This window comes from Dromiciops gliroides, chromosome 3, assembly GCF_019393635.1.
Source record: "Dromiciops gliroides isolate mDroGli1 chromosome 3, mDroGli1.pri, whole genome shotgun sequence".
Lineage (NCBI taxonomy): Eukaryota > Metazoa > Chordata > Mammalia > Microbiotheria > Microbiotheriidae > Dromiciops > Dromiciops gliroides.
The window spans coordinates 503,681,390-503,706,115 of NC_057863.1; the positions used below are offsets into that span (position 1 = coordinate 503,681,390).

Here is a 24,726-nt window from a genome sequence, read left to right on the forward strand (position 1 = left end):
ATGTGTTGAGATTACTGGGACCTCAAGGTCCCTTCCAACTCTGAGATGCTATGATGTCACCCTCTTAATTGTATCTTTCTACTTATGAATATTCACACAAATTTATATACAAATTTGGCTCTGACCAACTATTATTCAATTTCTTTAATACTTCGGAGATGCATCATTTTGTCATTATGACCATTATTTACAATGATGGGGTAGGCAGTTATATAGTGGATTATCTTTGTGAGTTATTGTGATAGAAAAATTCATCAACCTGTAGCCAAATTAGTGATAGATTGATCCTCTTCAAGACATGGCTGGGCTGAAGCCCAAAGCAGTGCCCTGTTGGACAAAACTAAAGCCTTTTTACTTACCACACCAATGAGAGTCTATACTCCATTGATATAGCTTTTGAAAAGCCAGGGTTTCATGGAGGTCACAATGAAGCACAACACCTCTGTGGAGGGTTAAGCGATTATTAATAATCTGTCTTGAGGCATAATGATGCAATTTCCATATATTTGTACCCCTAGGTCCTAGCACAGAGCCCTACACAGATAGGTACTTAATAAATGTTTTTTAAAGTTAAATCCTTACAGTTGATTCTAATTCAGTGTCATACAGTGCATTTTAAATATTGAATGATAAAAACTCTACTATAATTAAAAAGGATTTATTGTAATATTTAGATAATGCAGAATGAGATGTCCAGATGCTATCTTTTCATCTCTGCAGAAATAACAATGCTTCATATATTATTAAGGAAATAGGGGTATTTTGTCGATTATGAAGAAATAATCCTTTGCTTCAGAGAGTAGTACCTTTACTATTTTTTATTCTTTACCTTTTTCTCATCAGTAAGGTCAAGGGACTCAAGTTGTTTTCCTTGGTCTGCAGCATATAGTTCTAGGAGATTATCAAAGTTTGTGGTTAATACCAAGGCTCCATTCTCCATCAGGTGGAGGACTGACTGAAGCAGTTGTTTTCCTGAATCTTCCATCTTTGACTCCAAGTCATCAAATACTTCATATAAACAGTCCTTGAAAAATGTAGAACGGACATTGCTGGTACGCTGGAGAAGGATTTAAAAGAAATAATGGATAATAACAGGTCAAGTCTATGCTGCCAAGTCACCTGTTCCCACTGTAATATTTCCCTAAAGAATATTTATTTGTGCATAAGGCTTTTTACTTTTAAATCTCTAAATGTCCAAAGAATTTAGAGTTGGAAGGGTCTTGAGAGACTATCTAGTCTAAGCCACAACTGAAAAAGGACACATTCTATAACACAGCTAACAAATTCTTAACTAGACTTTGCTTGAAAGAGCTTTAGTAGGGGCAGCTAGGTGGTGCAGTGGATAAAACACTGGCCCTGGATTCAGAAGGACCTGAGTTCAAATCTGGTCTCAGACACTGGGCACTTACTAGCTGTGTGACCCTGGGAAAGTCACTTAACCCTCATTGCCCTGCAAAAAGTAAAAAAGAAAAGAAAAGTTAAGTGATTTGCCCAGGGTCACATAGCCAGGAAGTATCAAGTGTCTGAGGCCAGATTTGAACTCAGGTCCTCCTGAATCCAGGGCCAGTGCTTTATCCACTGCCCACCTAGCTGCCCCCAATCCTGTAACTTCTAAAGGTAGCCTGTTCCATTTTTTAATAGTTCCAATTGCTAGGATTTTTTTTTTCTTATGTCAAAGTCAAATTTGCTTCTCTGTGACTTCCAAGCACTGCTCCTAATTATGCACCCTTGGACTAAGTAGAAGTCTAATCTCTCTTCAGTGACAGTCCTTCAGTATTTGAAGAAAACTATCATCTATTGCTTAAGTCCTCTCTTCTCAAGACTAAGCACCTTAGTTTTTTTAATTGTTCCTCATATGACATGAAGTCAAGATTTTCCATTATCCTAGTGGCCCTCCTGTGACTGCTTTCCAGCTTATTAATTTCCTTCCTAAAATGGGGTGCCCAGAATTGAAAACAATACTTTAGATAACAGTGGAATCCTTATTCCTTCCTTATTCCCAGATTCTATGTTTCTCTGAATGAATGTAGCCCCAGATTCCATTCATTATCCTGGCCACCAGAATACACTTTTAACTCATAGAGGGCTTGAAGCTGGGGACTAATGTCCCCAGATTTTTCTGGACAAACTGCTTTCTAGCCATGTATCCCCCATATTGTACTGGTAAAGCTGATTTTTTGAACCCAGGTATAACAATTTGCATTTAATCAATTAGATTTTATCTTATTGGATTCACTCCAATATTTTAGCCTGTTCAAGATCATTTTTGAACTTGGATTCTCTCATCCGGTGTGTTAATTATCTTTATCAATTTGACATCATTTGAAAGTTTGATAAAACATGACATCTATCTCTTAATGCAAATCATTGATAAAATATGTTAAATGTAATAAGGCCAAGTAAACATTCCTGGGGCCTTTTACTGAAAAAAAAACCTCCTTTCAAACGAAAATTTAAGTATTAGTAATTATTGTTTGGGCTTAGCCACTCAACCAAGTTGAAATCTACTTCACTGTACTCATTTCTTTAGAAATAGCACAAGAGACATAAAAAAAAAAGCTTTGTAGTAAACTATATCCATGGTAATTCCCTGATATACCAGTTTAGTACCCTGCCTAAGAAAGAAAAAAAGGTTAGTCTGTTCTTTTTTTTTTTTTTGATGAGGCAATTGGGGTTAAGTGACTTGCCCAGAGTCACACAGCCAGTAAGTGTTAAGTGTCTGAGGCCGAATTTGAACTCAGGTCCTCCTGACTCCAGGGCTGGTGCTCTATCCACTGCGCCACCTAGCTGCCCCTGGTCTGTTCTTAAAGAAGCCATGCTTGTTCTTTGTGATCACTACTTTCTTTTCTAGAGGTACATTAATGATTCCTCTAATACTATGGTGCAGAGTTTTGGGGCAGCTAGATGGCACAGTGGATAGACTGCCTGGCCTGGAGTCAGGAAGACTTGGTTCAAATCTGGCCTCAGACACTTCCTAGCTGTGTGACCCTGGCCAAGTCACTTAAGCCTGTTTGCCTCATTTTCTAATGAACTGGAGAAGGAAATAGTAAACTGCTCTAGTATCTTTGCCAAGAAAACTCCAAATGGGGCCATGAAGAGTTGGACATGACAGAAAAGACTGAACAGCAAAGAATTGTTTGCAGACTCCACCTTTTTTTTTTTTAAATGAGGCAGTTGGGGTTAAGTGATTTGCCCAGAGTCACACAACTAGTAAGTGTCAAGGGTCTGAGGCCAGATTTGAACTCAGGTCCTCCTGAATCCAGGGCCAGTGTTCTATCCACTGCGCCACCTAGCTGCTCCTAGACTTCACCTTTTTGAAAAATTGGCACACAATTATTTGCCCTTTAAAAATTCTGCTGTACTTTTCCCATTGTCATCATCTTCTAAATATCACCAATGGTGGTTCAGTAATCATGTTTGCCATGTATTTTTTTTGGGGGGGGGGGAAGGGCAGGGAAATGAGGGTTAAGTGACTTGCCCAGGGTCACACAGCTAGTGTCAAGTGTCTGAGGTAGGCTTTGAACTCAGGTCCTCCTGAATCCAGGGCCAGTGCTTTATCCACTGAGCCACCTAGCTGCCCCCCATGCTATATATTTTAATACCCAAGGATGCAGTTCAGCTTGGCTTAGTACTTGAAGCATCAAGGGCAGTTAGACATTCTTTCACTAGTTCTTCCCTTATTCTGGGCATAAATTCCCCATTAGCTATATTTGTTCTGTACTTTTCCAGTCCAGAGAAAATAAACAAAATAAGATTTCTCTCTGGCAAAGAAAATAAAGAAAATAAGATTTGAACAGTCCTGTCTTCTCTCAGGTCAGTTATTATCATTTTACCATACCAGCAGCAGTCCTACTTCTTCTCTATCTTCTTATCTCCAATTAAAAACTCCTAAGCTTTTAATAACAACAACAACAACAACAATAACTAGTGTCATACAGTATTTGCAAAGTGATGTACATATTATCTCATTTGATCCTCAAATAATCTGGTGATGTAGGTACAATTATTATCTCCATTTTGCAAATGAACAAACTGAGACCTCAGCAATCACATCAAGAGGCCCTGGGGCAGCTAGGTAGTACAGCAGATAGAGTGTATGGTCTGGAGTCCAGAAGATCTGAGTTCAACTGTGACCTCAGACACTTACTAGCCGTGTGACCCCGAGGCAAATCACTCAACCTGTTTGCCTGTTTTCACATCTGAAAAATGGGAAAACAGCACCTACCTCCCAGAGTTGTTATGAGGAGCAAATGAGATATTATTTTTAAAGTGCTTAGCACAATGTCTGGTATATGGTAGGTGCTTAATAAATACTTTTTCCTTTCTGCTATCCCCTAACTGTGGATATCTCCCAAGGCTCTGTTCTGGGTCCTCTTTTCTCTCTACACTATCTCTATTGGTGATCTCATCAGATTCCATGGGTTCAATAATCATCTTTATACTGATATCTACATATCTGGCCCTACCTCGTCCCCTAAACTCCCGTCACTATATGAACTACTGTGGTTACCCCACAGGCATCTCAATATCTCCAAAACAGAAGTCATTATCTTTCCTCCCCATGTTCTTATAGTAACAACAACAATAAAAGCTAGCGTTTATACAGTGCTTTAAGGTTTGCAAAGTGCCTTACCTATATCACTTGATTCTCATGACAACCTAGTGAGATAGGTAATATTATGTCAGAGGCTAAGTGACTTGTTCAGGGTCACACAATTACAAAGAATCTGTGACAGACTTTGAATTTAGGTCTTCATGACTCCAAGTCTAGTACTTTCCTGCTCAGTCAGTTGCTCTTTTGGACTTCCCTATTACTGGTGAAGGCCCCAGCACCCACACTCCCAATCTGCCAGGTGTGGAAGCTCAGTATTGTGGTAAAATATGAAAGTTTTTAACAGTTGGTTAGGATAACTGAAAGACGCCAGTTTTTCAAGGACCACCCTTTTGGGGAGGAGATGAACAGTCTGCCTGCTGCGCATGTCAGACTGCCTGCCGGGTTTTTGACTTCCGGGGTGGAGAGAACGGGAGTAGGCCTTTTTTGCCTGCTTGGCGGGACTCCTGACGGCGCGGCACAGACGGTCTCTCTCTCTCTCTCTCTCCAAAGGTGGCCTTTTTCGGTTTGGTGAGTTTTTATAAGGAATATAGACTAAGCCTAGACTTAAGACGATTTGTATTGTATTTCTATTTTCCTATCCTTCTAATCAACATCACCTTGTGACTACCATACAATAAAGGCTCTATCTAGAAAACCAGAAGCTTCTTCCATTTACTAGTCTGGGAGATAAATTAGGGAAAAGTTAAGTAGGGGAGATTTATGATCTAATATCCAATTTTAATCTCACAGTATCCTCCCTGACCCCTTACTTTCACTTCACATAGCCAGTATTTCTCTCTTTACGATATCTCTTGTGTACATTTCCTTCTCTCCACTTATGTGGCATCTGAATTTAGGCCCTCAGTTCTCACCTGCACTGTGGCCATTAAAGTGGTTTCCCTGCCTCAAATCTCTACCCAGTCCACTCTTCACTCAGTTGCCAAAGTAGGCCCGACAATGTCACCCCCTGCTCTAGCTCCAAAGGTTCCCCATGACCTCCAAGATTAAATACAAAGTTGTTTGGCACTTAAGACTCTTTATGATTTGGCCCTTTCCAGTTCTCCTCCTATACTCCACGTATGATACAGTGTAACTCACTGGACCCAGATGGCTCTGGAGGAGAAAGTGAAGCTGGTGACTGCACAATGGTCCCTCACTTAAATTCATTTCAATGCAAGTCATGACATCACCTATGACGTCATGGTCCTCTTTGAGAATGAAGAACAAACAATAATAATAATCACCCTCACTCAACTATATGCCCCTGAAGGGAAGAAATTGTGTCCTATCCTTTCATCTACCCCAATATCTTTTTTTTTTTGTGGGTGAGGCAACTGGGGTGATGTGACTTGCCCAGAGTCACACAGCTGGTAAGTGTCAAGAGTATGAGGCCACATTTGAACTCATATCTTCCTGGCTCCCCGGGGGCAGTGCTTTATCCACTGTGCCACCTAGCTGCCCCCCTCCCCTCTCCTCCCAGTGCCTTGCACAGTGTGATATAGTACTTTGGAGGAACTTAATATTTGTTGAATGGCAAGGGAAACAGAGACGTTAGAATGTGTGTGTGGGATGATGTCCTTAAAACAAATGAGTCACTTATATGTTCCATTCCAGTTTAATTCTACTATATTTAATACATCAGGATCAAGAATAATTTCCTAGGGGCAGCTCGGTGGCACAGTGGATTAAAGCACTGGCCCTGGATTCAGGAGGACCTGAGTTCAAATTTGATCTCAGACACTTGACATGTACTAGCTGTGTGACCCTGGGCAAGTCACTTAACATTCATTGCCCTGCACCCTCCCCACCCCCCAACAACAACAAAAAGAATTATTTCCTAATGGCCTCAAGCTTTCCTGCTTAAACTTTATGTCTCTGAACTAGGTAGATGGATGATCAATATTTAGCTTCTTCAGTCTTTCCTCAGAAAAATTTCCAGATCTCTTCTCTCTATTTTTTTTGATACTGAATTTCTCAGAAGTTGATCAGTTTCCACGGTGTTAGTTACCTCAGCAGATTCGAAGGGAAATTTTATTTACCTAATAATTCTTTTTTGGATTTTCAAAATAAAAAAAAACCCACACTGCTATTTTCTATGAAAAGGAAAAGTGATATATAGATAAGCTATAAGCAAAGAAGTGAAATATTGTCAAAGGTCCCATGTTCAGCTGGTAGTATGTGGCTATGAAATGAATTGGATTTCCTAATTTACTATTCCACTTTACCATCTGGTCAAGGCTTCTTCTTCCCAGGGCTAAGTGAAGCTCCAGTTAATATAGTCTTCCACTGCTGGTTATCTGTATCAGTTTTAAAACTCTTGTTCAGTGCATAAAGTCACAAAATGCCGATATTTTGGAGACCCAAAAGCTGTACAGATAGCCAAGAGGAAACAACGGCTATCCATATTCTCTAATCAGGAGGAACAATCTCGGCAGCAGCAGCAGAAGAAGTATTTAGAATGGCTACCATCTAACTTTAGCAGACAGCATGTAAATGACTCTTAAAAACACATAAAACATTTTTGTTCTGAAACAAATGCTGCCTAGTTAAGTTTTATAGTCACAGTCTATTGGACTCCCCAAATAGACACTTTATTCATTTTATGCTATCTAGCTTTATTACCCTGATAAAAGGTGATAGTGCCCTGGGGGCAATCAGGTAAGATACCAGATTGTGGAATAAGTTCTTGATTCTAAGAGAAAGAGGGTAAAGGATCAAAACTGGAAACGAATGCTCTGATTTACCCATTCACAACTAGTGACAAATTTCCCTGACCTGTGATTTCTGTGAGTATGAATACATAAGGAAAGTGGACTTTTTTTTTTATAAGCTGGAATGATTTTTTCAGAATCAAACAAATGTTTTTCTCCCCTAAAGATGATGACACTGGAACTGATTTAATTTTCCACCAATGGCCTTTATATGAAGGGATTTAGGAATACAAACACAAATGTTCAAATGTTCAAAGAAATGGAAATACCAAATTCCCATATATCTTTTTTTTAGACATTTCCTTGTTCATTTAATATGTCACAATAAACCCAATTTTACATGTCCTTTAAACTTATATTCTATCACCTATATTCTATTGGTCACTGTCTAAACCCCCTCCCCCAAAAAAAACCCCAAACCCCAAAAAACCCTTTTAAAAACCTTGAAATTTTTTTTCTCTATCTAGGCTAAAGATTTATATAAACTATATAAAGGCAGTGCCAAGAGTTACTGGCTTCATTAGGATGTATTTTCTTAGGAAAGTGGATCGAATATACTGATAGTGACTTGAAGAAATAAGTTTGCTCTCTTCACTTTCAAGCAGAACAAACCCAACGTGCCCAACGAGTCATAGCTGAATGTTGCCAAAAGGGCACTTTAATAAGATTCATATGATTAGAGGAGGGAGAATCCACTATCTCCCCAAACAACCTAACCCACCAAAGAGGTATCTGCCTTGGGAAATACTGGGTTTTCCCTCAAAGAGTGGGCCTTCAAGCAAAGGCTAGATGATCACTTGTCTAGGATATTGCAGAGGGGATTTCCGTTCAGGAACAAATTGCACTAGATTACTTTGGAGGTCTCTTTCAACTCATTTCGTTACTACTACTGGGAGGGTCATAGCTAAGACAATATCATGATATAGATGAACTGTAGATCCCAAACTAAAATATGCCTTCCTGATTTTCTAAATGATCAGTGTACTAGTCTCCTAAAAGCTTTCACTCATCATCCCCAACCAGTTGCCAAATCATATAATCTGTAACATCTTTTCTCTTTTCCCCTTCTTTTTTCTGGATTACAGCAATATTCTGCTTGTTGGTCTCACTACTTCAAGGATCTCCATTCCGGTTCATCTACTACTAAACTGCCAAACAGGTCACCCAGAAGTGCAAGTCTGACCAGGCACTCACTTCCCCATTCAATCAACTCCAGATGTTCCCTATGGCCTCCAGTATAAAATAGAGAATCTTCTGTTTGGCCTCTGAAGCCCTCCCTGGCCCCTTTCTACCTTCCCAGTCTTCTTCAATCTTACACCATCCTACATACTCGGTGATCCAGGAACACTCGTCTCCATGTTGTTTCAACATCCATCACTCCAATCACTTTCAGTGTCCGTCCCCTAGGCCTGGAACTCTCTCTTTCTTCATCTCTGCCTCTTGGCTTCCCTGGCTTCCCTTGAGTCTTAGTCCTACCTTCTGAAAGACACCTTTCTCAATCTCCCTTAATGCTAGAGTCTTCCCACTGTTGGTTTTCTTGTACATAGTTGTTTGAGGTTATCTCTTCATTAGAATGCAAGCTCCCTGAGAGCAGGGACTATCTTTTCTTTACTTTGTAACCCCAGAGTTTAGCATAGTGCCATGCATATAGTAGGTATTTAATCAATTCTGGTTGATGGACTCTTTACAAACCTCAGTCTTTATATCATCTTGATGCCAGTAAAGACTATCCCCATTTTGAAAAAAGAACATTAATAAAATAAAGTGAAAAAGGTCCAAAAGAACAGGCAATGAATAATAAAGTAGGATTAAATTACTTTATGTGCCTCTCTTTTAGGTTAAATTTAAAGTCAATACAACCTCTCAGCAATAAGGGTTTTCAAAAAGGTTTTTCACTGGCAACTAATTTTTCAAGGAGAAAGGGGCTGTATTTTCTGATCTACAAATCTATTTGACAAAGTAAAAAATAACACATTCTAGATATTTTGCTTCTTCCAGATATTCTCCACTTCTACACAAGTGAGTACTGATTTTTAGGGAAGCAAGATAAGGGGACCCCCTAATTCATTTCTGGAATTAGTTAACTTAGCACTAGTCAAAACAAAAAGAAAAAAAAAAGGAAATCACATTACCTCTAAATTTGTGAAAAGGTGCTCCTTAAACAGAAAAAAACAAAACAAAAAACAAACACGGTTCTTTCTCACCTATAAAATTGAGAATCTCTCTATTTGTATTAGGACTTCCTAAAAAGATTTTGGCTTGGGTGAAAGAGGCATATACCTTGTATTAAGAGTGTGGAAAGGGGCAGCTAGGTGGCGCAGTGGACAGAGCACCGACCCTGGAGTCAGGAGTACCTGAGTTCAAATCTGGCCTCAGACACTTAACACTTACTAGCTGTGTGACCCTGGGCAAGTCACTTAACCCCAACTGCCTCACTAAAAAAAAAAAAGTGTGGAAAAATCAAGACAAAACATTACTACAACACCAAGCAGTCACTGTACTGATATCAGTAATCTTTGCATATGAAAGACCACAAATTCTCAAGATTATGCAAACCAAAATGGGGTCAAGATAAACTATATTAAAGAAGTTCCATATATAGCAACCTTATTGAATAGTCTCCAAATCTCAGAGTTAGAAGTGCCTCCAAAAGTCATCTAATCCAAATTATACTTGAGTAAGAATCCCCTTTGCAAAAAACAGCCAACTATCCTTTACTTGAAGACCTCCCGTGAAGGGAATCCACTACCTTCTGAGGCTAAATATCTGTTTCCTTCTTTGAGTTTCTTGACCATTCTAGTCATCATTTATCAATATCAATTTGAGGCCCAGAAATGTACACAATACTTCAGATGTGGTCTGAAGAAGGCAGAATACATCACTCTAACCTCTCTAATTTTACACTATGTCTATTAACAAAGCCTAAGATTTCATTAGTTAATTTGGCTGGGTTATGCTACAAATTCATATTGAATTCCCATTTTACTTAAAACCATCAGATAAATTTCACATAAACTATCTAATCATGCCTCCTATATACTGCACTTCTAAAGTTGATTCTTTATCATTCAAGTGTAACATGCATCTAATTAGATTTGCCTCAACATTTTAACTTCTTGATATCTTTAAGAATCAAGTGGCTATAGACGTGATTAAGCTTTTTGAGTTGTAAATAATGGACAGCCTTGCTCTATAGTGAGACAACCACTAAGGGTTTTGAGAAATGCAGAATGCCCAAGCAAAGGGACACTCACAGGAGACAGTTTCTGGATAAGGTCATGGGCAACATGGACGAGGTTCTTGTCTTCATGGAGACACTTCTGAAACTTTTTACTCTCTTCATCTTCAAGGAGATCAAAATCAATAGCAGCATCTAGCAGGGCCTGAATTAATCCCTTCCATGATTTCAGAGCTGGAACTTGAGGTGCGACTGCAGCACTGATGCCTGTTCCAATCACAAGCACAAGTTCCCGGGGCTTCTTGGATTTTAAACTTGGGAGCAGCTTCCTGCAGAAAAAAGCACATTTGAGAAATTTGTTTTCCTAATGCACTGGCCTGAGAGTGCTACTCCTCTAATGCAAAAAGGGAGTTTTTGCCCAAAGTATAAAACAGAAATTCTTTAGGTATTTTGGGCCCTCCTCACTCTGGCTCCAATTTACCTCACACTACTATACTACTCCCCTTCAAACCAAACTAGAGTACGAGCTGTTCCCCAATTTTATCCTGTACTCTGCTTAACTCTTAGGATATGTGTTAGCTGTTCACTCAATACCTTTCACATTTCTGCCTGCTGAAATTATTGGCCTTCAAGGCCCTGCTCAGGTACCACACTCTCCATGACGTCTTTCCTAACCCCATCCACTACTCTCAAAGTGAATGCAATCTCTCCCTCCTCCAATTTTCTTAGGGAATTTTATCTGGCTCTCTCTTTCACTCTTAACTAATTCCACCTTTCATTCTAGTATTCCTGTACATGTTACATGCCCCCATTAGGTTTATGCTCCTTTAGGCTTCAAAGCATTTTATATATCTCATTTGATCTTTCTAAAAGTCCCAAGAGGAAGCATTACAAGTATTATCCTCATTTTACAGATGAGGGAATTAAAGTTCAGTGAGAGTAAATGATTTGTTCCTGGTCACAGAGCCCCCAAGTGTCAGAGGCTGGCTTTGAATCAGTTTTCTCCTGACTCCCAAGTTCATTTTCTCTCCCCCATGCCAAGCTTTGCCTGACATAACAGGACTTTGATATTAAACACTTAATACATTTTCATTGGACCGAAAAGACCTCAGTCAGATAGAAAAAAAAATGATCTACAAAGACCACAATTTTCACATAAGCTAAAGATGATAAATGCTAATTTCTAAAACATTTCACTTCAAAGTACTTGAGACAGACAGAGCTGAATTTCAGGGCAAGTGTCTGCCAAAAAACACAGCAAGCAAAGAACCAGCTTTAGGAATGAAAAGTAATCTTTAAGTCAACTCTCTCTCTCCTTTATGATCATTCATACTTTAGACAAAGCAAAAGGGAGAGGAAAGGTCCCCAAATTATAGTTCAATAGGTTAATATAGGGAGATATGACTTCTAATAAACAAAGATGTAACAAAAGGGAAAAAATTAACTCAAAAGAGAAAAAAACTCTGTGACCTAGTTTCTTATTAAACACCAGAGTGATAAAATCACAGGGATTTTAACATATATGCATTTGTATATATGTACAAATACACATATGTGCATATACATATATACACACACACACACACACACACACACATATACATACAAAGATGTATCTTGAAGAAAAAAAATAGCCTTAGGATAAAGAATGAGAATAAATTTATCTCTGGTGTGTTTATGAAATCCAAAATGGAGGCTGGGAAGGAATGGGAGTTACTCATGTTCTGAAAGAACCAAGAACCCACAATCTGAACAAAGAATATGTGCTGCACAACGATATTTTTTCCTAGGGAAAAACAGTAAGAATTTGCCTTGAAGCATGCAACAAAACTAATGCATTAAACCTAAGCATAACAGCTTTTTAGCTGGGCAGATCAGGACCCTAATTATAGTACAACACATTTGCTTCTGCAGGGCCTTAAATACAGTCCTCTTTCTAAAGGCCAACTTGCCGCTTCATTTTTGGTAAAGGCACTTTTATCCAAGTGGTCTTCTCCCACATCTTTACTTAAATTATAAGAAATGAAAAGAATTAGAATTTAAACAATTACCACATACATAAATTATAGGGTTATAGATTCTGAGTTAGAAGAGACTTTTGAGACTATCTAATCCAATCCTCTCTGACAGGTGAGAAAATAGTGAATTTAAGTATCTTGCCCATGGTCACACAGCTAATAAGTATCCGAAGCAAGGAGAAATGGAAGGATAATGTGAATTAGTCTGATAAATGAGTTTCAGAGTTAAGGATAATGGAGGTAAACAACTTGTTGGTACTAAGATTAAGGGTATGATCATTGCTGTATGGAATGGAGTCCAGGGACAACCTGGGAAAAGGTTATAGGAGGAATGTCCATGGAGGAGGAGAGGCAAAGGAAGGATTTAAGTCAAATAATTATGCGAAAATCTTGTAGGTGATAATGGAGAACTGTGAACTAGCGAAGTAGGTCAGTGGTTGAATTTGAGGAAGAAAAATTTTGGAGAAATTAAGGAAAATCTGAAGAACGATATTCAGGCCCATACAGGAGTACAGATTCTAAGTTATAAGAGAACAATTAAGGACAATCAAGGACAATTAAGGAAAAGCAAGGAGGAATAGGGAATATAACCTGAAGAGGCAGGCTCAAAAACAATGAGGATAAAGTATTTGGCAAAGACTAGGCAGCTAAATGGTGCAATAGAGTGGTGGGCCTAGAGGCAGGAAGACATGAATTCAAATCTGGACTCAGACACTGTTATGTGACCCTAGGCAAGTTACTTAACCTTGTTTGGCTCAGTTTTCACATCTGTAAAATGAGCTAGAGAAGGGAATGGCAAACCATTCTAGTATTTTTGCCAAGAAAACCCCAAATGGGGTCATGAAGAGTCTGACAAGACTGAATAATAACAACAGAGAAGGCAAGGTATGTAAGAAAAGGTAAGTGGAATTCAGAGGGTTTTAAGGTAATTAACTGATAGCTTGGATTGGTGGGTTTTGTTGTTGCTGTTGTGAAGTCAGTTTCCTCCCACTCTTGGTAATCTGAACTGGTGGGTGAGGCAGGACAAATTGCTGAAACAGATAAGAGATTAGTGTAAAGTGGAAGGGAGGTGAATGTAGCCTTGAAAATTGCTGAGATGAAGGAAAGGAATCTTGAGTGGCTGTCAAGTTATTAAGAAGTAAATGGTTGTTTGTAAGCCTTTAGCTAGGTGCTTAGGGTTGAGGGGTTAAATACCTTCAAGCAGATTAAAAAAACAAATTGAAAATCTCAACCACTATAGAAAATAAAGGAACTTGTGCAATTACAAGTGTTTGTATTTCTGTTAAATGACTGTTATATGGTCCAAATGAACGCTGATCTTTCTGGAGGAGAAGGTGAAGGGAAGACCTCTCTCTATTGCAAGTTGTGAGAGAGAATAAAGGGTTCCTAAAGGAAATAGAAGTAAAACTTTAATGGGAAAAAATAGATTTGAGGTGGAAGATGGAAGATTTGACCTTTATCAAAATGAGAGAATGGAAAGAGTTACACAGAGGAGAAAGGGAATGAAAAGGAAAGCTGTAAAATTAGAGCTTAAAAACAGATTTGAGACTTCTTTTGGAAGAGAGAGCTGGATGTTTTGAGGAGAAAAAAGTTGCTTGTGATACCAACAATGCTTTAATAGAGCCAGAGAAGCTATGAGGAGATTGATGACTAAGTAAGAGTCAGAGGAAATAGAGAAGAGTAATAGTAGTTGGTGATTCCCTGTTTAGGGTACTGAAGCAGCTATTTGTTAACTTGGTAACGGTAGAAATGTCTATCGTTTTCTTGGAGCATATATCCAAGACATAACAGAAAACCTCCCAAAACATTGATCTAAACAGATGACAACCCCTCAACTTTTTTGATTCATGTTGTCACGAAGGATACTTCCAGAATGAATGCAAAAATTATTGCCAATGACTATAAAGCTTTGGGAAAGAAATCAAAGACCATGGAGAACAGGTTGTGGATTCATCACTGTTCCATTGTAGACAAGGAATGGAGAAGAGAAAAAATAAGTTGTAAGTGAACGGCTTGCTAATAAGGTGGTATATAAGAATGGGATTTAGATTTCTGGATCATGGCTCACAATACAGGACTGGAAGAGATTCCTGGCCAGAGAAGAAATAAACTTAACACAGGCTGGTAGGAATGTATTTTCCAAGTGTCATACAAATCTAGTCAAAAGGGTTCTTTAAACTAAAAAAGGCAAGGAGAGAGAAGATTGCTCCTGTGTATTCCCTAAGTTAGATAATATAAATAATAGCTACAAAGGAAGAACAACAAATAATAAATCTAGAAATTCTTAAAAAACATGATTCAAGAAGGAAGCCAGTAACTAAACCCAAGGTCTCAAGTGCCTGTCGTCTGAAGATTAGGCAAGAAACAAGCTGAGTTCCTAATGCAAGGGGGCAAATTTGACTTCAGTTACAACTGGAGGGATGTAACCCACGGTGAAATTATGCCTCTTGATGGGTATACCTTATTCAAAAGAAACAAGCTAAGTGAAAATGGGGGTGGCATAGGTATATTAAGAAAGTATACTCATGTGAGGGAACCCAGGAAACAGGGTGAGAAGCGTGATGTAGAAGTTTTGGGGTGGTTAAAAGAAGAAACAAAAAATAATTTTGTCACTGGAATGACAAAACTGTCCTGTATGTTACAGGACAGCTGGATAGAGAAAAGAATTAGTTGAAGTGATTTGGAAACAGATCACAATTCTGGCATGGAGGTATAACAAAATAATGATGAGGGAGCTCAATTATATCCAGATTATCTGTTAGGAGGAAATTCTATTTTGGATATGATTCTCACTAACAAGGATGCTGGGGTAGAAAGGATGAGAAACTTGGGTTTGGGGTGGGGCACAGGAAGAGATCACTTCTAGAGTTTGTGACGTAGGAGAGGAAAACCAGACATAGTCTGACATGTACTCTATATATTGGGTTCAGAGGAAGGTAGGTAGGTTCCCATGGACTAATATGCTTCAGGGGAAGTCAGCACAGGAGAGATGGAGGATAATTGAAAATTAAGTTCTGAAGACACAAAGGGAAACAATTCCAGTGTGGAGGAAATAAGGGATTTATCTAAAGATACCAATATGAACAAACAGAAAACTCACTAACCAACTTGGATTTTAAAAGAAATATAGAGAAGCTGGACACAATGCCTGGTAACAGAAGATGAACAGCATAAATACATGGCAGAGTTCAGTAAAACAGTACCAGGGGGGCAGCTAGGTGGTGCAGTGGATATAGCACCGATCCTGGATTCAGAAGGACCTGAGTTCAAACGTGACCTCAGACATTTGACACTTACTAGCTATGTGACCCTGGGCAAGTCACTTAACTCCATAGCCCTGCAAAACAAAACAGTACCAGGAATGATAAAAATCAGAGTAAATTTAGGATGGTAAGGGAAGTTAAGGACAACAAAAAGGTTTGGTTTTGTTTTTTAAAGTTCTATTGGGAGAAAAAGGATGATCAAAGAAGGATTAGGACCTCTGCTTGAGGTGGACAGACTGATGATAACTGACAAAAGAGAGATGGTAGAGCTGCTCAACTTTGATTATGCTTTCTCTTCAAAGGAGAATGACCTTTTATGCTGGAAATGATAGAACAAAAATGACTAACAGGGAGCTGATACTGGAATGGACTCCTTTTTGAGTATGTCTCTTCTAAGATGACTCTTGCACTGGACATGACAAAACAAAACATTTCTATTAGGGAGTTGATATCCAAAAGTAAGGAGATACCTTACTAGCTGCCCTGATGAGTTCAAGTTACTTGTCCTAGATCAACTACATACTCCAGTCCTGAAAGATTACTGAACCACTATTACTGATATATGAAAGATCGTAGAAATCAATCAGGAGTGGCACAACACAATTGGAAAAGGGCAAATTTTCAAAAAAGGGAAGAGAAAAGAATCTGCCAACTAAAGGTTGCGGTCATTAAAGAGATTGTTGGTGAAAATTTGGAAGGGAAGTTGTAATGATAAAGGGCCATCATGGCCCCATCAAGAACCTCATGTCTGTTTTTGACAGGATTACTAAACTAGTAAATGAGGAGAATGGTATGGATACAGTTTACCTAAATTTTACATAAATTAGATTTATAAAATTAGGTTGTACTATTCTTGTGGAGAAGATGGAGAGATATGGATTAGACAAAAGTACAATTAAATGGATTCAAATTATGGCAGGTCTCTAGTAGAATATCAGAAGGGATCTCTGGCTGTTTAAAATTTTGCATAGAAAGTATGTTCATCAAATTTGCAGATGACACAAAGCTGGATGGGACAGATAAGACAGTGGATGACAGAGTCAGGATCCAAAAGGATTACAGGCTAGCATTGGGCCAAATCTAGTAAAGTGAAATTCATTAAAGATAAATATAAAGCCTTGTTCTTGTGCACAAAAAATAAGAAAGACAGAAGTTGTTTCAGAGGCGGATTGCAGGGTGAGTGTGAATTAAGGAAGTAAAGTGGGAGCCAAAAAAGCCAATGAATTCTCAGACTTCATCACAAAAGGGATAGGGTCTCCAGGAGTAGGGAGATATTTCTGTTGTACTCTGACTTGTCAGATCTCATGTTGAGGACTGTGTTTTAGTTCTAGGAATCACAGTTTAAAGACACAGAAGTTGGAAGAGTATCCAGAAGAAGGCAACCAGAATGGTGAAGGACAAGTCCATGATATTAGGATCAACTGAAAGAACTGGGATTTTTTAGCCTGGAGAAAATAAGACCCAGGGAATTGTCTTCAAATATTTGAAGGGCTCCATGTCATGTGACCAGGGATAGGCCTGTTCTATTTGGACCCAGGGCAGCAAAATTGATAAGCAATGGGTCTAAGTTGCAAAGTGGCAAATTTATGCTTAAGGTCAGGAAAATCTTCCTAACAATTAGAGCTGTCCAAAATTGGGATGGTTTGCCTCAAGGGGCTATGAGTTCTCCCTTCTTTGTAGTTTTCAAGGAAAGTGGAGATTATTCTGATGTATGAGTTGTTTTAGATGGCCACTTCTCAACATTCAATTCTGTATTTCTCTGAGTTAAAGTTGCTGTACTGGGAAGCCAGGGTACTTGAGAACACATCAATCATGTATATTAAAGTCCTTATGTTAAAGGACAAGGATTAGAGGTAGAGAAAGAGTAGGAATCAGGATGATGTGGGAGGTGGATTTCATTGATCAGCCGGATCGTGAGGCATCCCAAAGAATTACAAGACTTAGTGACTCAGTTTCCCAAGTTTTATTGTAATCCTGTGAGTGACCATAGGGAGAGCACCATGAAGGTGTCTCTCAAATAGGGGGATGAAAATGGTTATATTTATAATCAGAAAACAATTGATCATCTCCTCATTATCCTAATCTCCACTTTAGGGAGGCACAAGGGAGGGCCTATCCTAATTTGTAGTTCCTGGGGGCTTAAGCCAACCCGCGAGGTGGGTACCTTTTTCGTGGAGGTGTGTTTTGGGGATTCACCCATCATAAGGTGAACTGGAGACAAATTTGGCTTTTTCTGCATGTTTCCTCAACTTACCAAAGTGAAAGTGTCCTTGTGTTTTTCATTCTCAGGCTTAGTTTCTGGGTATTAACATTTATTAATTAGAGTTTGTTTGTTTTTTTTCCTGGGCAATGAGAGTTAAGTGACTTGCCCAGGGTCACACAGCTAGTAAGTATCAAGTGTCTGAGGTCACATTTGAACTCAGGTCCTTCTGAATTCAGGGCCTGTGCTTTATCCACTGCACCACCTAGCTGTCCCCTCAATTAGGGTTTCTATAACCTGTCCCTTTGTGTTTTCATTGTTCTTAAGTTCGCTCTACCCTGCCTCTTTATGTTTTTGTTATAAATGGTGATTAATGGGGGGTAATTAATAGGAGCCAGACCTCCAAGTACCAGTTAACAAGAACCTAGGTCCTGACTCTGATGAGGGCCCATGTCTTAAGTTATCCATTAATCCCTTTCAGAACTGGGATCTGAATCCCTCTCAGAACTGGGATCTCAATCCCTCTCAGAACTGGGATCTGAATCCCTCTTGGAGCTCAGATCTAAAAGCTTGGGTCTTAGGTTTGTCTGTTAACCCCTTCTTTACCTCCTCCATCACTTGCCTCAACCAGAAAACTGCAATATCTAATACAGTGACTGAATAAATTAATCAGGGAGCTTGACCAAACAAGTTCGAACTCCCCAGAATTTCTCCAAAATTCTAACAAGTGAGGTGTTCTCAAATGGTCTCATAATGGCCTTGTTTGGGGGATATCATCACCTAGTGTTTGGGGGAAAATCAAGCTTTCTCTACTGTCTCTGCCTCTATTGCCTTTTTCCCTGATTTAGAGAAATATCAAGAAAGCAAGCATATTCCTTTTAGTCTTGAGAAATGCGGTACTGGAATAATAATCAACTACTCTGCCACTACCTGCCTTCTCTCCCTTTATCTGTGAGAAATTAACTATTAATAATCAATTTCTTGCTAGACCCAGATATCACTTTCTCTGTCCTTTCTTGCCCCACTCCAGAAAGTCCAGTTCTCCTAGAGAAACTTCATCAAATCTCATGGGGACAAACCCAAGGGAACAAATAAATAGAGAAATTTTTGTCTGGATGGGTGAAAGACTGAAGGAATTAAACCACACCCAGATAATGGATTTTGCCTAGAGCAACTTGAGTGAAAGGTTTTTGCATTCTTTTCCCTGATGTCATCCATAAGAGTTCAATTAGCTTTGATTAATGTATAATCACCCCCCTCAATCAAAAGGGATAAAAAACCTGGACAATGACTTTTCTTGGCTCTCTGGGACCACATGGTTTCTCTCTCTCTAACTAGTTCTCTTGGGTGTCCTTGAGATCACACAGCCAGGGTCTTTTGGGGTTTTTCTCCTACTCACACTAACTGGTATGCTGAAGTTCTCTAGTTGCTTTTGCTACCATGTGGAGCCTGAGACCATGAGAAGTTAGGGAGACATGTGATCAATCCTTTACTGGTATAATATTAATAAATTAATATATGCTTACCCCAAACTGGTGTCTTTGGTAATGAATTTTCAAAAGCACACCTGCTTATATAACAAATAGTACAAAAAAGTTCGAATTGCTTTGATAGCTTTTGACAACATGAACTGGATGAAAAATCAAACATGCCAAGTGGTTGGAGCATGGAATGGGTTGTTCCTCTGCATCAGACAACAATAACCATTACCTTTGTTCTTGAGGTTCTAGTCTCTTCCTTACCTGGGTTTTTTGGTGGGGGGTGCTCCATCACTGAAGAATCCAAAAATATCGTCTATATCAGAGGGCTGGCTCCCTGTGGAAGCCATCCAGTTTCTAAAATAGATTAAACCATAGGAACTAAGATTTTTAAGGATCAAATCAACTCAAAAGAATACCACTGAGAAATCCAGGCATAAACATATACAAGATTCCATAAGTTTTACTGTTTTGAAGCTTTTAGTGGGTCTACTCTCAAAGTTTTAGTAGATTAGGTCAAATCTTTTACAGAACCAAAATTGCTTCAAGTGTTAAAAAAAACAACAACTCATAAATCAGACCACAAATTCATTGAAAGGAATAGACTCCTTAAAACTACAGAATTTTTGAGTCTCATAATGCTAACTTGTGTCTGTTACTTGAGAGCCCAACTAAATTCTGGCAAATGCCCAGGATCCACAAATGTTCAACAGTATGCCAAACTTAAGACTTGTGGATATGCTAAAAGCTCCCCAATCAAGCCATCTGTTAACGGTTAAAGAAACCAGTAGATCAGGAATAAAATGGTCAATATAGGCACGCTATACAAACTGGTTACTAATAAGATATCCTTAACAACAACAAAAAGAATGAACATTTAGTTTCATGTAGTCTCCCTTTCTCTGCAGTATACTATATAGATGTCCTCAAGTATAGATTGCAGAGACAGATCAGTAATTTACATGATGAAGTAAGTAGGAAAAACAGGTATGAAAATCACCAAAAAAGCAAAATTTAGATATATCAAGATAGTTTGGGGCAGCTAGGTGGCGCAGTGGATAAAGCACCGGACCTGGAGTCAGGAGTACCTGAGTTCAAATCTGGCCTCAGACACTTAACACTTACTAGCTGTGTGACCCTGGGCAAGTCACTTAACCCCAATTGCCTTACCGGGGAAAAAAAAAAAAACCACAAACCACAACAACAACAAAAAAAGATAGTTTAAGGTTTGTTAAAATAACAACAATAACTCAAGACAAGTTGCTAACATGTTAGGGATTGATACCTACACAGGGAAACAATATTTTAGCTGAAATATAGACAATATTAGGCCACAGTACATTATCCCTTTTAGTATTTTGGGGAACATTACACTACTGTTAATCTTTTGAATAACATTATTTTATGCTTCTGGGTTCCTGAAATCAATGCCAGTGGAGTACAAGCTAATAGGTCCTATCAAGCAATCAACAAATATGTTTATTATTCTCCTTCTATCATATGCCAATTACTGTGCCAGGTCCTGGGGAATGCATGCCCACAAGCAGCTTACATTATAATGAGGGAGAAGACAGATATAAAGTGAATTAACACATGAGTTAAGGATAAGGTAGGTTGGGAAGTAAGGCACTCACTAGGATTTCACGGGGATAAGATGAAAAAGATTGTGCTTCAGTGGCATCTTTTTTTAAAAAAAACCTCTTTTTTACTGATGTCTTCTGTTTCCTACATCACTACAGTGTCCCATGTATCCCTCCTCCTCCCCCTCTCTAAGACCCATCCCATATGACAAATAGTACTTTTTTAGGGGAGAGAAAAAAAATCAGCACAACTGATCAATACCTCAACAAAGTCTGAAAATGTGTACTGTGTTAACACCTGTGACACTCTCACATCCTTGAAGTGCTAGGTTGGGGATGTCTTCTCTTATCTCTTCACTTGAGCTTTATAATTTTTGTTACATTTACTTTTGATTTTTTGATGGGTTGTTCTTTCCATTTACATTGTTGTAATTATTATATATATATTGTTTTCTTGGCTCTATTTACTTTTCTCTGCATTGATTCAATTCAATAAACATTTACTGAATGCCCATTACATGCCAGGCACTATGCTAAGAGCTGGGGATACAAAAAGAGAACAACAATAGTTCCTGCCCTCAAGGAGCTTACAATCTAATGAGGGGAAACAACATGCAAATACATATATACAAAGCAAACTATAGGATAAATAGGATATAACAGATGAAAGCCATTGGAATTAAGTAAGGCCTCCTATAGGAGGTAGGATTTTAGTTCTGACTTAAAGAAAGTCAAATAGGTCAGTAGTTGGAGTGGAGGAGGGAGAACATTCTAGGCATAGAGGAGAGCCAGAGGAAATGTCAGGAGCTGAGAGAAGGAGTATTTATTGGAAAAAGTTCTAGTGTATTACCACAGCAGCTTCAGCTGCATCTTAAAGGTAGAGAGAGATTATGAAGCAGAGGAAAGGTAGGAATGCATTCCATGTTTGGGGAATGGCTCAGTGCAAAGACAAAGTGACAAGAGGTGAAGTGTCATGAGCAAGGAAAACAGAAAAAGGCCAGCTTGACTGGATTGTTGAATACAGGAGGATTATGTGCAATGTAAGGAGCTAAAATTCTAACTATACTATCTAAAATCTAATGAGTGGTCGCCAATAAATTATAAGCTTTAGCAAGAGTATTTAAGTGTTTAAGTATTTATTAAAGAGCATTACGATCAGAGAGAAAGGTAAAAATCTAGCAATTTCTAAGAGACCCCATCATCTGACCCGCCATGGCGAGGTCAGGAACCAAAAGAGGAAGAACCCCTCTTCCAGTGTCCGCTTCCTACTTTGTGTCCTCCCAGAAATGGGAGGCTCCTCAAGTTGATTGGCTGGTAGCTTTGATAGACAGTACCTGCGAGCAAACGTCATTTCCTGACGCCAAGGAACGGAGCTTTCCTATAGTAACTCTCTAGCAGGTGGCGTCATTCCAATCATTACACCAATGAGGTTGGGGACAGGTTGCAAATGGCTTTAAAAATTAAAAAGAAAGGGTCATATTTTATCCTAGAATCAACAGGAAGCCACTGGAACCCCCTGACTGGGTAGGGGAATCACATGGTAAGATCTATGCCTTAGGGAAATTATTTTGGCTGCAGTGTGTATGACAGACTAGAGGGGTGAGAGAATTAAGGCAAGAAAGAACAATTAAAAGGTGCTGTTGCAATCATCTAGGTGAGAGGTGGTGAGGGCTTGAACTAGTGTAGTACCTATATGAGTGGAAAGATTGGATGTGAGAGAGATGGAGGCAGAAACAGTAAGAGAGGGCAACATAGAATAGGGCATGAACTAGGAGTTGAGAATGACTGTAGCATCCTTAATAGAAATACGGAAATCTGAAAGGGATGGAGTTTTTGCAGGGAAAAATGAGTTCATTTTGGACATGCTGGGTTTGTGGTGTCTCTAGGACATCTAGTGTGCAATGTCCAACATACAGTGGGTGACGGGGGACTGATGCTCAGGAGAGGGTCTAAGGTCAGATATTGATCTACTTACTTATTGATGATGTGGGATGGAATTAGGATCAAATTGATCGTGAGCCATTCCAAAATTATTACAAGACTCAGTGACTCAGTTTCTCAAGTTTTATTGCAATGCTGTGAGTGACCACAGGGAGAGAACCAGAATAGTGGAAAGGTATTTCTCAAATAAGGAAAGATAGAAAGTTATATTTATAGTATGGATAAATTGATTATCAGTCTCATTATAATAATCTCTACCCAGGGGTGTTACAGAGGAGGGCTTATCCTAATTTGGAGTTCCTGGGGTCCTAAGCCAACCCCCAAGGTGGGTACCTTTTTTAGTGGAGGTGCGTTTTAGGGGTTTATACGTCATAAGGTGAATCTGGGGACAAATTTGGCCTTTTCTGCGCATGTCTCTTTCTGGTTCCCATGGCTAGTTTCAAAATATCTTCATTTTTCTTTTATTTCTAGTGTAAGTTTCTATAGCCTGTCATTTTTTTCATTGTTATAGTCTCAGGTCTTCATGGCCTCTCTCCCTCTGTTCCTGTTATGGGTGCTGATTACTGTGGGCAAGAGAACTTCACATCCTGACTTGTAAGTTATCTATGAACTGGGGTCTGAATCCCTTTCAGAGCTTATATCTGAATTAAGAGTTTGGATTTTAGGTTTTTCTATCAACCCCCTTTTTGCCTCCTACATCACCTCCTCTCTTTGACAGGCATCTGCATAGAGATAATAGTTAAACCCATGGGAGCTGAGGGAGTCACCAAGGAGAAATAGAGCAGAAGGAGAAGAAAAGAAGGCATTGGGGAAATACCTACAGTTTGGGAGCACTAGATGGATGATGAGCCAACCTGAGGATCAGTCAAATAGATGAGAGAAGAACAGAATAAAGTAGGGTCACAAAAATCTTGAGAAAAGAGTATCCAAGAGAGGTTGGTCAACAGTGTCAAATAAAGCAGCTATGTCAAGAAAGAGGAGACCTAAAAAAAGATCTTCATATCTGGCAATTATGATCACTGGTGACTTTGGAAAGAGTAGTTTCAGGTCAGGGGGATGAGAAATGAGAGGAGAGGAAATGATAGCAAAGTTTAGACAAGTTTCAAGGAGTCTGGCTGAGGAAGGGAAGAGATCTATGGTAGTTTGAGGGAACAGAAAGGTATATGAAGATTTGTTTGATGATGGTGAAGACTCAGGCATGTTTGAAGACATACAAGAAGGAATCAGCAGATAGGGAGAGGGCCTGGTGACAGATCACTTGAAGACTACCTACTGGTTAGCCTGGGGCTAATCAATTTTTTGTCAATTTCAGACTCTTGATCGACTTATGGACCTTCCCCCAAACAAAATCATCCTGGTCTTACTCCCTGGACTTTATGTTATTATGTAAAAAGGGTCCACCTACATTAAGCAGTTTCTATTTAGAGTTAGTAGCATCTATACTTAACCAGGAGCAGTTCTATTGTTTCTTTTGTTAAAGGTTCACTTACATTTAGTAGTTGTATGCTACTCTGGAGCAATCTTTTGTTTCCCTTTTTGTTCTGTTGCCCCATAAAAACCCTGTCCTCAGTTCCCATCTTTGGGTATTCCTAGCTTTCAAGCTTTGCAATACCACAAGCTATAGTTTTTCTGCCCCAATTAAAGACCTTATTTCTCTTTGTTTCCTTAATTTACAGGTTAACAAAGATTACCTAATAGGTGATGAATTTTTGTTTTAGTTACAGCAAGTGATTAAATTTATTTATTATGTATCTAAGGGCAAG

General features: G+C 39.0%; 1 protein-coding gene across 3 annotated transcripts in view; it reads right to left on the reverse strand.

Annotated features, from left to right (window-relative positions):
• Window positions 1–24,726, reverse strand: part of FAM118B (family with sequence similarity 118 member B) — a 111,154-nt gene that overhangs the window by 27,647 nt on the left and 58,781 nt on the right. For all 3 annotated transcript variants that reach the window (XM_043990750.1, XM_043990752.1, XM_043990751.1), the window contains 3 exons: window positions 19,707–19,799; window positions 10,560–10,812; window positions 830–1,057 (listed from right to left, as the gene is read on the reverse strand). In XM_043990750.1, the coding sequence (XP_043846685.1) occupies window positions 830–1,057; window positions 10,560–10,812; window positions 19,707–19,792 (567 nt within the window). In that variant the 5' untranslated portion in view covers window positions 19,793–19,799. The remainder of the gene's footprint in view (window positions 1–829; window positions 1,058–10,559; window positions 10,813–19,706; window positions 19,800–24,726) is intronic.